At 61.5% G+C, this 13,226-nt stretch overlaps 1 protein-coding gene across 3 annotated transcripts in view; it reads right to left on the bottom strand.

Moving 5' to 3' along the window:
- COL5A1 (collagen type V alpha 1 chain) overlaps positions 1–13,226 on the bottom strand; it is a 147,794-nt gene that overhangs the window by 55,840 nt on the left and 78,728 nt on the right. For all 3 annotated transcript variants that reach the window (XM_055541604.1, XM_055541605.1, XM_055541606.1), the window contains exons 18-27: positions 12,183–12,236; positions 10,969–11,022; positions 9,941–9,985; positions 9,115–9,168; positions 8,278–8,322; positions 7,797–7,850; positions 7,536–7,580; positions 6,609–6,662; positions 2,179–2,223; positions 1,794–1,847 (exon numbers count right to left, since the gene is read on the bottom strand). In XM_055541604.1, the coding sequence (XP_055397579.1) occupies positions 1,794–1,847; positions 2,179–2,223; positions 6,609–6,662; positions 7,536–7,580; positions 7,797–7,850; positions 8,278–8,322; positions 9,115–9,168; positions 9,941–9,985; positions 10,969–11,022; positions 12,183–12,236 (504 nt within the window). The remainder of the gene's footprint in view (positions 1–1,793; positions 1,848–2,178; positions 2,224–6,608; positions 6,663–7,535; positions 7,581–7,796; positions 7,851–8,277; positions 8,323–9,114; positions 9,169–9,940; positions 9,986–10,968; positions 11,023–12,182; positions 12,237–13,226) is intronic.

The following is a 13,226-nucleotide window of genomic DNA, read 5'->3' as shown; positions in this document are numbered from 1 at the left end:
GGCTTCCATCAGCCCCCCAGCCCCGCGGGGGCTCAGCGAAGGGCCGCGTGACCTCACAGTGCTCAACGGACCCCTGAGAAAGGGCTAAGTCGGGGGGGCGACCAGGGGAGGCGTAAAGGTCAGTGAGGTCAAAGAGCTCAGGGGGCCCCTTTCTAGGGAGGAAGGCAGGACTCGGGGAGGAAAGCGGAGGGCCTCGGTCTCCCACGGCAACGGCGACACTTGGGCCGCCCTGCACCTCCCGGTCACCGCCTTCCGGGCCTCGTCACACCAGGGGCTCCGCGGGTGCTCGAGCACAGGGGCATGAGAACCCACTAATCTGAGAAAACAGCATCAGGCCTTGCTCTTCCTCCCACCCTCCACTCGCCCGTCTAGCGGGACGGCTCGTGTCTCGGATGAATTCTAATCAGGCCGACGAGATAAGCGCGTTCTCCATGACCATCTCGGAGCAGACACCTTTCCGGCTCACAGCAGCAGCGCCCGCGGGTGGCTGTGGATCGTGGCTGGCACGGGCTCTTTGTGCAACCAGAATTTGTAAGATAAACATGCTCCGAGCTCACACAATCAGCACGGCTGCTAGATCGCTGCCCTTGTAAACTCATCAGGCAGCGCGCGGGCCGAGGGCCTGCTTCAGAGAGAGAAGCCGCCGTCCAAGGTTCCTGACCCGAGGCGTCTCTCTGCCCCTGACCTTGGAACACCTCGACTCCGGAAAATGGAAGCTGGGGCCCCTTGGGGTCAGGATGGGGCACTTGATTAGGGATAAGCGAGTCTAGGATGACTCCTGAGTCCCATGTGGATTTGAGGGGAGTTGCAGGGAGGTCCCTAAAACATGAAATCTTGGGTTCTCCTTCCTCCACCCTGCAGGGCAGGTGTGCACTCTGACGTGCAAAATGTTTGAAAGCATAAAGGAGCGTGAACGACACGGGTGGGGACTCCAGAGCTTACGGGCGTGTTCACGCAAGCCCTCCAAGATAAACAAGATGTTTTATACACGTACATACACACGATCCTTCACCTCAAATGGCAGTTGTTCTGAAGGAAAGAGCCACCCTTAGCTCTCCTGTGAAGCCTGAGACTGAAGACAGGGCAGCAGCCCCGCCCGAGGAGGAAGGGCTCTCGGTGTTCGCACGCCGGGGGCGCCTGTCTGCCGGGTGCGTGTTCAGAAAGCAGCGTCACCGAAGACTAGGCTGCACAGCGCAAAGCAAACGCTCGGCTCAGGGCGAACTGACAGCCATGAGTCTGGGACACTGGGGCTCTGCATTCGTTTAATGAGGTTCCGGGAGCCTTTCGACGAGGTGAGAATAGATGGAGTCTCCCACAGACACCCCCGCCAACAGCAAGGTCTGCCCAGATGTTACTGATGGGGACAGACTCTGTCTCAACGTGCGAACGGCCCAGAAGAAAACGTCCCAAACTTCCCAGGCAAGGGCCCCCAGCTCGGTGCTTGGGCTCAGGACACCTGCCCTGAGGGACTCCAAGACCAGCAGGCCACTCAACAGGGACCGTTAAAGAGCAAGGGCGAAGGGTGCCCCATGTCCTGGAGAAGGCCACCACCAAGCTGCCCGCGCTGCCCCAGATGCCGGGGGGCGTGCCCTGCTCCATGGGAGCCCCTCCTGGCCCCCGGGAGCCCCTCCATCACCCTCTTGGGCTCACATGCCGGGAGCTGATCACCCAGACCAGGGCTGCCCCCACATGGGCAGGCGGGAGGTTAAAGCACAGGATCCCTAACACAGGTCCAGCCGTGTCCCGCAGTCCCAACCCCGACCTCCAGGAAAACCCCAGGCTGAGACACTCACCTTGACTCCGCGAGGACCTGGGTAGCCGATTGGACCCTGGGGGCCAGGAGGACCCTGAAACCAGACGGGAGAGTGTGTTAGCCCCATCTTGGGTGGATGACATGGGTTCACTCCGAGCCACCCTGGGTCCTTCCAGCACAAGCCGGAGAGCGGGCCTGCCCCCAGCACACTGTCCTCTCGTTGCGAGCAGAACGGATGGGTGTCTCAGGCCAGGCCTGAAGGAGGACGCACGCGGGCACTGCCCAGCTCCACGGGGAAGGGGGGCCCGCAGGGGGTCTTCTCGGGATGGATGCGAGCAGGGCAGGAGTCCCAGATCAGAGGGGGGCCCAGTCCCACCCATCCTGAGGGAGATGCTGGAGGGGCCAGGGGTGCCGCCGGTACCCACCTGCCCTCCCTTCTCTCCTGGAGGGCCTTCTTTGCCAGGGTGCCCCTGTCAGAAAAAGAAGGCTGGCGTTAGTCAGTGGCCACTGGGAACGCAGGCTTCTCCCACAGCGGTCTCCAGTGTGAGGGTCAGAGCCCGGGTCCCTTCTGTTCCTCCCCACAGTGCCTCGGTCCCCCTGCCCTTTGGCCCTGACCCTCGGTGGCTTCATCTGTTAACATGGGAACAATGCCGGGGCGGGGCAACGGCAGGGGACGCGCTTCCAAACCCACAGACGGGCCCCAGCCCCATGGCGCGCCGGGGCCCCAACCCAGCCCGTGCCCTGCCTGTGGTGGGCAGGGTCAGTGACAGCAAGGCCGTGTGTTCAAGGTCAACCAGCAAAACCACACCAGTGGCCAAGCAAGGACAGGGAAGGGGGACCAGACCTCCCAGGTTCCCAGGCACCCCAGGCCTTCAGTCATCACCCCAGGTGACACAGATGGGGAGGGAAGCTGGGGGCAAGGGGAGAATCCCCCCAGAGACGCAGGGCAGGGGCCCCAGGAATTGCTCAGGGCCCTCTCTACCCTGGTGCCATCAAGCCATTCTCAGGAATGTCACCTTCTCTGACTTTCAGACCCAAGCTGCTCACTAAGTTCAGTGCCTCTGAGCTCAGGAGCCAAACACGGACGATAAAAACAGAACCTGAGTGTTCACTGTCAAGAAGCAGGGTCCTGCCCCCAAGGGCGCCAGTAAAGAGAAGCCACGTGGCGTGGGGTGAGGATGCTGGGAACCCCTGAGCCGCTGTGTGACCGTAGGTGAGTCGCTTGCCCTCTCTGGGCGTCCGCTTTCGAGGGTGTATAACGAGAGAGTGGGTTGACTGCTCTCAGCTCGATCCTTCCAAAGTTCTAGGGCTCTACCTGTGGGACAGCAGCGTTGCGGGGACGCGGACCTCACCCACTTGAACACATGATTTGTGTGTGTTCTTTTTGATTTGCGATCATTGTGAACCGGATTTGATGCCACTGCAGACAGCCTGAGGCGGTGGCCACGCGAGGGGGAGAATGCGGAAGTTCCTTTGTTGGAGGGGGCGTGTGAGGACAATCAGGCGCTGGCCGGACCACTCCTGCTGCCGGGCCTGGAGGGGACACGCGGCCCGCCCTCCACCTTCCTGAGACGAGGCTCAGCGCCTGTGCCCGGGGCTGGCAGGGCTGCACCTAAATGTGCCCGGGATGACGTCCTGCCCCGGGGTTGCTGGGGAAAGGGGAGGCCTCCTCCCCCGCCACGTGGGCTCTTCCTGGGCCTCTCGTACCATTTCCACCAAACCTGGAATTTCTCCGTGAAGGGACTGAGGTCACGGGCAGCTGTGGGCGGTGACGGCAGGCCCCCAACACAAACGAGTACGGACCCCACATCTGGGGAGCGAGCCGACCCTCCACCTGGCGATGACCTGGCTTACACGGTGGCCCTAAGGACAGACCTGGGGACTTGCCGAGTGCTCCGGGGGTTAAGAATCTGCCTTGCAATTCAGGGGACTCGGGTTCAGCACCTGTCAGGGAACTAAGATCCCACATGTCTTGGGGCAACAAAACCTGCATGTCACAACTGGCCTGATACAGTCAAAAAAAAAAATTAAAAACAACGGAATAGACCTGGTCACAGTATTTTGGAACAGATAGTGTAGAAGGACGGATCATTGCCACGACCAACTGTGTTTTAGGGGGTACTGGGTTTTTTGGGGGTATGCCAAACAGCTTTCAGGATCAGCTTTCAGGATCTTAGTTCCCCAACCGGAGACTGAACCCATGTTCCTGCTGTGGAGGCGCTAAGTCCTAAGCCCTGAACCACCAGGGAAGTCCCCCCCGTGATTACTGCTGTTGGAATGGAGGCCAGGCTCTAAGCCGTGTTCCCAGGATGAGAGCTGCTTTGTGGGGGGACCACAGCCCTCACGTATTTTGAGCGTTTGCAAAAGGAAATCCATCCGAGTCAGAGGGGCCGACTTCCCGCTGTGAAGGGCCGGCCGTCTCCACTCTCTTTCCACTCGCTGAACTCTCCCCAGAATCCTGTAACCAGCAGGATTTTATAACAGAAAAGTAATAAAGCTTAAATTATGTATATTTGATATTTTCTGATTTAAAAAGTAATATATGTTCACTGTAGACAAATGCAAAAATAATAAAGCTTATTTGTATTTGATATTTTTCTGATTAAAAAAGTAATGTATGTTCATTGTGCATAATTAGGCAAGTGGAAGAGAAAATTAAACCCCTTCATAACCTCACCACGCACGGTGACGGTGGCCAGGGTGCGATGCAGTGCAGCTGCTCTATTTGCTCTGCGCGTTCGCGTGCAAAATTGGCATCAGAAGACGATTTTTAATTTAGTATTATATCACGCATCTCCTCCTGTCACTGAATACTTGCTGGAATTTGATTTTTCCTGGCTCTGTAATGTTTCCATGAGCCCACGATTCATTATCCGAACCCTGTCACGTGTGCCTGGAATGACTTCTCGATGAGTCCAGAGCAGCGTCTGCCCTGAAACCTCTCACACTTCTCAGTGGCTCTGAAATCTATCTTCCCTTTCTTCTTAACCCACACCAAGCCAACACCAAAGGGGGAGAGGGACAAGACCATGCGACACCTCTATAAGGAGAGGCTTCAGACCCTTTGTCTCCTCCCCATTCACCTGTGACAAGGGCTGCGTGTCCCTCTCCCTGCAGCGCTGACTTTCCCCTCGAGGGCTGCATGTCCCTCTCCCTGCAGCGCCGACGTTCCCCTCGAGGGCTGCGTGTCCCTCTCCCTGCAGCGCTGACGTTCCCCTCGAGGGCCCCATGTCCCTCTCCCTGCAGCGCTGACGTTCCCCTCGAGGGCTGCATGTCCCTCAGGCTGCTGCACCGATTCTCCCCTTTTTATCTTTCCCTTTGCGTGTCATCACTGTTGACCTGGCACAACCACCCCCCTCGCGTCCCTGGTACACTCATATTTTCAAGTGTGACCACTGATTGGGGGAAGAGAAATGGAGGACCTGTGAGAGGTGGCCTCCTGACTCCCTGGGCTGGGTCCCCCTTAAAGGCCCCTCTTTCCCCACAGCATCCAAAAGGAAACCGGTGACCCTTCAGGGACTCTAGTTGGAGTTTCAATTCAGGAGGGGAACTCCAGGTAAGATCAGGGGATTGGGGTCCATGCAGCCACCCCCTTCCCAACATGCCGCGTGCTAAGTCACGTCTAACTCTTGTGACCCCACGGATGTAGCCGCCAGGCTCCTCTGTCCACTGGGTTCTCCAGGCAAGAAGCCTCGAGTGGGTTGCCGTGCCGTCCTCCAGGGGATCTTCCCAGCCCAGGGACTGAACCCGTGTCTCTTACGTCTGCGGCACTGGCAGGCGGGCACTGAGCTGCCCGGGGAGCCCTCTGACACGATGCGCCGTGGGAAACGCCCACAGACGCCTGCCACTGCAGCCAAGGGAAGCAGCCGCCGGGAGGACGCAGGCCCAGCTGAGCTCGTCATGTTGCCATGTTACTTCTTTTCCTAATTTTCCAGAAGCGGGTATTTCATCATCAGAAAACACAATTAGGTGTCGATGTATGTGAAAGCACATAAAAGCCATGTTGCAAAATTTTCATCTCTTTGTACCAAACTCACATCCGAGACTGAGCCCCCTCACCCACCCGAAGCAGCTCAAAACAGGAACGAGACTGTGATCTGTTGGTTCAGATAAGCTTGTGATGGGTGACTCACTGGACCAAAGGATTTTCAGAAAGAAAACAGAAACAGGCCCTGCCCCACAGCGGCCAACCACCAATCGACGGTTGGCGGGCTGAGTGTCTCAGCTCATTTCTAATGGCGCTATTAACAGAGCAAAATAACTGTGTCTGAAACAATTAATTTCGCTAATCATTCTCTAAAACAGGCTCTCTACTTCGCATCAATTAGATACGCTAAAAATAACCGAGAAGTAAAAAGCCCATTGGCAGTGCACGCGGAGGCTGGTGGGTGCGGACGGCCCGGCGTTCGTCACTGTCCCGCCCCCTCCCTCGCAGCCTGGCCGCAGGCGGGCTTGTCCCTCCCTCCCTGCTTCTAGGCGGCATCTGCTCAGCTCCACAGCTGCGTGCGCACACCCCGCTCCCCAGTGCGTGACCGCTAAAAATACACGCAGCGCGGGCGACACACGCGAGGCCCGGAGCCCAGCCGCCCTCGTTACAGCTGAAAGTGCGGGGCGGCGTGGGCAGCGGATGCTCCGACGCGTGCAGCTCCCAGCCCGTGACGGAAAGCATGGCCAAAACCCAGCAATTCCTGAGCCAGCAGCGGGGTCCTCATCGAAGGAGCTGGAAGAGGCAACGTGGGCCAGGCACGTAGCCAGCTCCAGAGCTGGGGAGGGGCCGTCTGCCTGGGTTCCCAGCCCCCACCCCTGGATGGACACGGGCGGGGGATGTGAAAGTTGAGGGGGCCAGGGTACTCACCGGGGGTCCGTCAGCACCAGGCATTCCTGGGAGGCCGGGTTTGCCCAGGGGACCCTAGAACAAACCAGAGACTTCATAAGCCGATGCCCTGGGGTGCCCTTGGCTGCCCACCCTCTCTACACACCCCCAAAGTCACTCTTCAACATATCTGCTCAAAAAGCATTTGCTTAAAAAGGTGGCTCAGAGCTGCCGCTCCTGTGGGTTTTGCCCAAAGACAGCGTACCCTCTGCTATGTCCAGGGCCTTCGGGTTTGGCTACTGGAACAAGACAACCACCCAGTGGAGACAGGAGTGGGAGCTGTGATGCCCTGAGAACTGCCCCCCGGAGGATGTCCTGGCTGGTGCCAGCCCGGTGTTGGGTTTACCAGGCACCTGGGGCTGAGCCACAGCCAGGCCAGGGCCCAGGCTGTCTCCCCAGCATGTGGCTTGGGGTGCCCAGGATGTGTTTAGAGTTGGCAAATTTAGCAAAAAGAAAGCAAGGCCAACGACAACGAAACAAGTGCCTGCGTGCTGAGTCATGTCAGTCGTGTCTGACTCTGTGTGACCCCAGGGACTGCAGCCCGCCAGGCTCCTCTGTCCATGGGACTCTCAGGAAGAACACTGGAGTGGGTTGCCATGCCCTCCTCCAGGGATCTTCCTGACCCAGGGATCGAGCCCAGGTCTCTTCTGCCTCCTGCACTGGGGAAGCCTAACAAAATGAGATGCCCAGGTAAACGGATTTCAGACAACAGAGTTCAAATTTTACTGGGCATCCTGTATGTTTTTCTTCCTGAATCTGGCAACCTTATATCAACGCATAACTAAGGAAGGGAGGCAGGAGGGAGGGACAGGGCCACAGCAGAGCCGGCCGGGCGCTGGCAGGCGCCGTGCCCCTGGGCTGGCAGGCACCCCGCCGCAGGCTCACCCACACCCAGCACAGCCCACCTACCTTTTCTCCTGGAGGCCCAATAGCGCCCTGGGGGCCCGGAAGACCCTGGCAGGGAGAGAGCGAGCAGGAAAGGTCGGGGATTTCTCAAGCCAGAACCCCTCCCCGCCGTCCGCCCGTCATTCCCCAGCCCCATCCCAGGCCACCCCCAGGCTGCAGGCCCTGCTGGCCGACCCGCAGCGCGGGGTGGCGCTCAGCGGCCACTCAGGCCCTGAGCTCTGTCCCCCAGCTCCCACTGCCCATGAGCCCGCCCCGCTCACTCACCTGGGCACCTGGGTTGCCCTGCTGCCCCGGGGGGCCGGGCTCTCCCTGGGGACCCTACAGGAAACACAAGCGGGCACGGATGGGGGCTGCGGAGCTCTCGAGCCCAGGCGGGAAGCCAGGCCCGGGGCCCCCAGCTGGTGCGGGCGAGGGCGCGGCCACCCAGGAGGGACACGAGACGGGAGCCACCGGGAGAAAGGTTCTATTCAGGTCACCCACTTCTATTACAGGAGACCCACGTGACACGTCTCAGTGGGCACGGTCACGGCCCCTGCCCTCAACCAGCTCGGCCGGGGATGAGGACGCCGTGCCCCTGTGTCCCCCGGGCTCGGAATGGGGCAGGGCCTCAGCCCGTCCTCTCCTGCGGGAGGCCCATACCTCCCGTCCCAGGCCCCTCTGTTGGGGTGGCCTGAGTCCCCCTCCCACGCCCTGTGTGGCTGCGACCACCATGAGGCCATGGTCGGGGCAGGACCCCTGGACTTACCACGTTGCCTTTTGGGCCTGGTTGACCGTCCATTCCCGTCACACCCTGGGTGGCATTGAAACAGAAAAGAATCAACAAAGCTCAACAGGCAAAGCCCAGCGAGCACAGCTTGGTCCCTGCCCATGAGGTCAGAGGACGGCTCGTTCTTCATGGGAGGGGAAAGGCTTGCTGCTGCTGCTGCTAAGTCGCTTCAGTTGTGTCCGACTCTGTGCAACCCCGTAGATGGCAGCCCACCAAGCTCCCCCGTCCCTGGGATTCTCCAGGCAAGAACACTGGAGTAGGTTGCCATTTCCTTCTCCAATGCATGAAAGTGAAAAGTGAAAGTGAAGTCGCTCAGTCACGTCTGACTCTTAGCAACCCCATGGACTGCAGCCTACCAGGCTCCTCCGCCCATGGGATTTTCCAGGCAAGAGTACTGGAGTGGGGTGCCATTGCCTTCTCCGGGGGAAAGGCTTGAGCCCAGATACATGCTGAGATTGGCTGCAGGTTAATGGTCCTTCTGGGTTCATTGCGGGGGGCACCCTGCGTTCTTGGACAGCTGGGCGGGGAGCCTGGCCCTGGGAAGCCACCCCCAGACAGAGCCCTGCCCCGCCACGGGCTGCTCCTCCCTAGAGGACTGTCCAAGAGGGTGCCGGCCAGCACTCGCAGGGAGGAGATGGGCCGTGTGCGGGGAGGGTGGAGTGAGCCCAGCCCGCCTCCACCTGCACCCGCGGGGCCGCCCTCCCCACACCTCACACGGGCGCTGGGCTGGGTGCACAGCACTCAGCGTGGGGCTGCCCGCAGGCCTTCGCGGGCACAGCTGGGGGCAGGGACGGGGCAGACATGCAGGGGACTTACGGGAGGTCCAGGGGGGCCTGGGGGCCCCTTCGGCCCCAGCAGACCTCGCGGCCCCTGCAGGAGGGAAGAGCAGAGAGGGTCAGACTCGGCCCAGAATCCCGGCCCCCGCCCTGCCTCCCCTCTCAGCCCCCCAATTCCCGATGTCTCTGCTGCCTGGGGAGTGTGGCCGACACCCCTCCCCGCCTGCTTCCTCTGCTCACCCCACCCCAGCTCTCGGCCTCGGCCCTGGGGACCAGGGGCAACGGGGGGCCAGGACTGGTCGGGTCTCAGTCCCCATCCCGGCAGGGTGGGCGCTGCCCCACGCTCTCGGGAGGGTCACAGCTGTCCACCCCCCACCGGCCAGCGCTTGATTTCAAGGGCCCTTCACTCTGACAGAACCTTCTCCGACGCCGCACAAGAGACAACTCTCCCCACGTCCGTTGCCACTTAAATGTGCTTCACGGTTTTAATACCCACTCACATAAATGTTTTCAGAAGTTGATAACCCAGAAGGCATCGCCTAGGCCTAGCTTAGAGGAGTGTGGTATGGATGAGCCTCCCTGGAGGCTAAGCAGACACCTGGGGGGTGATCCAGTCCCAGCGAGCGGGCGCACGCTGACCCCGGGGACCCTCCATCACGGACCCCGGACCCTGCAGTTCTCTCCCTGACCCAGGCTCAGACCAACTTCTCAGCATTGCCCTGTTCACCTCCCCGTGGGCCCCCATTCCGTTCCCCAGAGTCCCCAGATTCGTCTGTCTCAAGGCTGAGCCCTGTCTAATCTAGGCCCTGAGTCGATCCCAGAACATCAACAAGAGACACAGAATCCCACCCGGTCCGTGCACTTACGGGCTCCCCAGGCAGCCCTCTGGGCCCAACTTCCCCATCGTCGCCCTGTGGGGGGAAGAGAGGCAGAGATCAGGGACACGCCACGCGGCCTGGGCCCCAGAGAGACGCCCTCCCTTCAGCTCTGCCGGAGCCTCGGCCGGGCTGCCTCGGCAAACGCCAGGGCTACTAGCCCTTGCGCCAGCAGGGAAGGCCCGGTGCGTCCTCCTCCCGGAGGCGAAAGGTGAGGTCAGGGCTCACAGACCACAGCCCCGGGAAGAAAACATCCCTGGTTACCTGCCAGGTGCAGAGAGAGACGAAAGATAAGCTGCCTGGCAGAAAGTAGACAGAGACGGGAAGATGATGGATGACAGGTACAGCTTTAAAGATAGGCAGGCAGGCAGACAGACAGATGAGAGGTAAACCGATAAGAGATGGGTGATCAACAGACCACAGATGGAGAGATGCATACACAGATACGTAGGCGGACCACAGAAAATTTAAAGATAGGTAAATAGACGTGACCCACCAGGCTCCTCCATCCATGGGATTCTCCAGGCAAGAGTACTGGAGTGGGTTGCCATTTTCTTCTCCAGAGGTAAATAGATAACAGATAGACAGACAGACGGAGGATGGAGGCAAAGCCCAGACCCCCAGCATCCCTCCCTGCTGGGTCCACACGCGTCCATCAGTCTGCCCCACCTCCAGGGCAAGGACAGTCACTTTCGGGGCTCTCTCCGCCTCCCTCCCTCCCCAGAGCCTGCACTCCGCCCCTCGCGGCCTCCGTCTGCCCCTCTCTCAGATGCTGAGCTCATCAGCTCCCCTACGATGGCTTTCCAGAGATCACGCCCTGGGGCAACCAGTCAGAGGGCTCAGGACACCCACATCCGTCAGCTTCAAGGTCCAAGAGCCGTGTCTACCGGAAGGAAGTCGGGTGCAGCCCACTGATGCCCCGCCCCCCCCAGCCGACGTGGGTGCCGGCTGCCGCCAGCGCCTGCAGTCTTCAGAGGAGACGGGCGGCCGGAGCGCCCAACATGCAGTGGGGTACATACCCTTTCTCCGTCTTCCCCCGGAGGTCCCGGCGGGCCGGATGGGCCAGGGTCGCCCTAGGAAGGCAAGCAGGGTCAGCGCCAGCCCCCTGGGCGGGCACGCACGGCTGTCTCAAGGCCCCCATTTCATCTGCTTCTGAGGCTGAAAATCCCACCCCACTCCCAGGCCTTTCCCAGAGTCACAGAGGACTGTTCGGAAAACACGGTGCCTCCTGGCTCGTCGGGAGGCATGGCTGGCCGGCAGGACGCTCCCCCGGGCTCGAAGTCCTGGAGGCGGGTCAGCTAGGGTGGCACCGAGGTCTCGCGGGCACCCCAGGACCCATGGCAGGGTCCGAGTGGCACCCTGCTGACCTCTCCCTGTGAAGCAGGCTGCACCCCAGCCCCATGCTGCCCCCCGAAAGGGCCACCACTCCGCACTGTGAGGGTCAGTGCTGGCCCACCCGGCACCCTGCAGCCTCAGGCCCTGAACACCATCGGCGCTCAGCGCCTGCTCGTCGGTGGCCCGGCCTGATCGGGGTCCCTGGGGTGGGGGGGTGGAGAGTGGGCGCAGCAGCTCTGGCTAGAGAGCTACAGCCGCTCCCAAGGCGGCACAGGCGTGATGGGTGAGCCGTGTGACAAAGCCAACACGTGTGTGGGTGCTCGTGTGTGCACACGCGTGTGCCGTACACACACGCATGTGCCTGTGCGTCCAGGATGTGCCGAAGCATCAAAGAATTGACAGCATCAGAGAACACAGGTGAGGGAGGAACCGTCCACGGAGCTGCTGGGAGCGTCGGCCGCAGATGCCTGAGTCGCGTCAGACGAGCCAGGCCGCAGCCCCCGCCCCGACGGCCGTCCACAGGCAGGCCACGTGGGGCTGGCCCGCGTCCCGGAATCGCCCTTTAGTGGTGCAGGGAGTTCCGGCCGCCCCCGCAAGGGCAGCTGTCGGGTTTCCTGACAGTGTGGAGGCCCCTGAGCAGAGGGGGCCTCCTGTGGCCTGGCCCCCCTGAGGGACGGACCCTAGTGGCCCTTCTGCCATCAGCAGTGGGGGAGAATCGGGCCCTCCGTGGGCTGAGCTCGTGTCTCCAGGACGTCCTGTCCATGTCCGGCTCCCCTCCATGAGGTTCACTTAGCGAGCACCCTGGGATCGAGGGCCCGGCCCCCCAGGAAGCCTAAGCCTGCCCCGAAGGGCCCTCAACAGCACCTCTCCCCGCGGCCCCCAGACAGCACTCACTCACCCGGTGGCCCTTCTCCCCCGGCAGCCCCGCCAGGCCATCGAAGCCGCGGTCACCCTGCGGGGAGGACAGAGGGCAGCTCAGCGCAGGCCCCACGGCCCCTCTGTGGGCCCTGGGCGGTGGTCCACACAGCATCTGCACACCCGGGGCCCCCACTGGCCACCCCCCAGCACACCAGACACAGCCCTGAGTCCACGTTCCCATCTCTTTCCCCAAAACCCCAACCAAGGCCACACAGAGACAAATGGCTTCTGTCCCAGAGCCACGGACCGAGAGACCTGTCCACGGAGACGCTGAGACCTCAGACGCTGAGAGCTGCAGAGCCCGAGTGTGCACGCACATGCAGTCACGCGCCTGCTGGCTGCCTGTGCCTCTCACCGTGACAGCCCGGGCCCAGAGCGGCGCCCACACCCCGGAGGTGCACCTTCTCGTGCGGTGGACGGCTCAGCACCGCCCTTGGGCCCTCAGGCACCCCGGCTTCCCGGCCAGCCCTCCTCCCGCCACCCAGGGGGCCTCCTGGAGCCCAGCTGCCCGCCGCGTGTGTTCTGCAAACCACACAAGGGAAGGCTAGTTCAGCCTGGAATGCTTTTTGCTGTTGAAACAAGATGGTAGCCGACTGGGACAGACTCAGGAACTTCTCCTCTTTTGTCACCAAAGCTCCCTGAGACCAGGAGGGCTCCAGGTTCGCTCAGGACTCACAGGGGGCACTCGGGGGCCAACCCACACCAGCTCTGGGGCGGGCAGGGGCAGCGCCCCTGGAACAGCTGCCATCCCCGCTGTGGGCTCCTCGTACGGCCCTGGACAAACTCTCGCAGGGCAAGAAGGATGGGTATCAAGAACAAGGCTGGTCCACCCCAGATTCAGGGACAGAGGGACAGGCCTGCCGCACCATGGCGGCCGGGGTCGTGGGCTGCCCTGGGCTGCAGCCTCCTCAGCCAGGGCAGAGTCTGCCTCCAAACACCCTGAGCTCCCCGAGTACAATGCCTACTTGCTCCCTGCAACCCCGCGGAGCTCAGACTCCGCAACCTGGACTTGAATGACCCATGA

Source organism: Bubalus kerabau, chromosome 11 (assembly GCF_029407905.1).
Source record: "Bubalus kerabau isolate K-KA32 ecotype Philippines breed swamp buffalo chromosome 11, PCC_UOA_SB_1v2, whole genome shotgun sequence".
NCBI lineage: Eukaryota > Metazoa > Chordata > Mammalia > Artiodactyla > Bovidae > Bubalus > Bubalus kerabau.
Note: the sequence above shows the minus strand (reverse complement) of the source record. Positions and strands in the feature narration are given on the sequence as shown.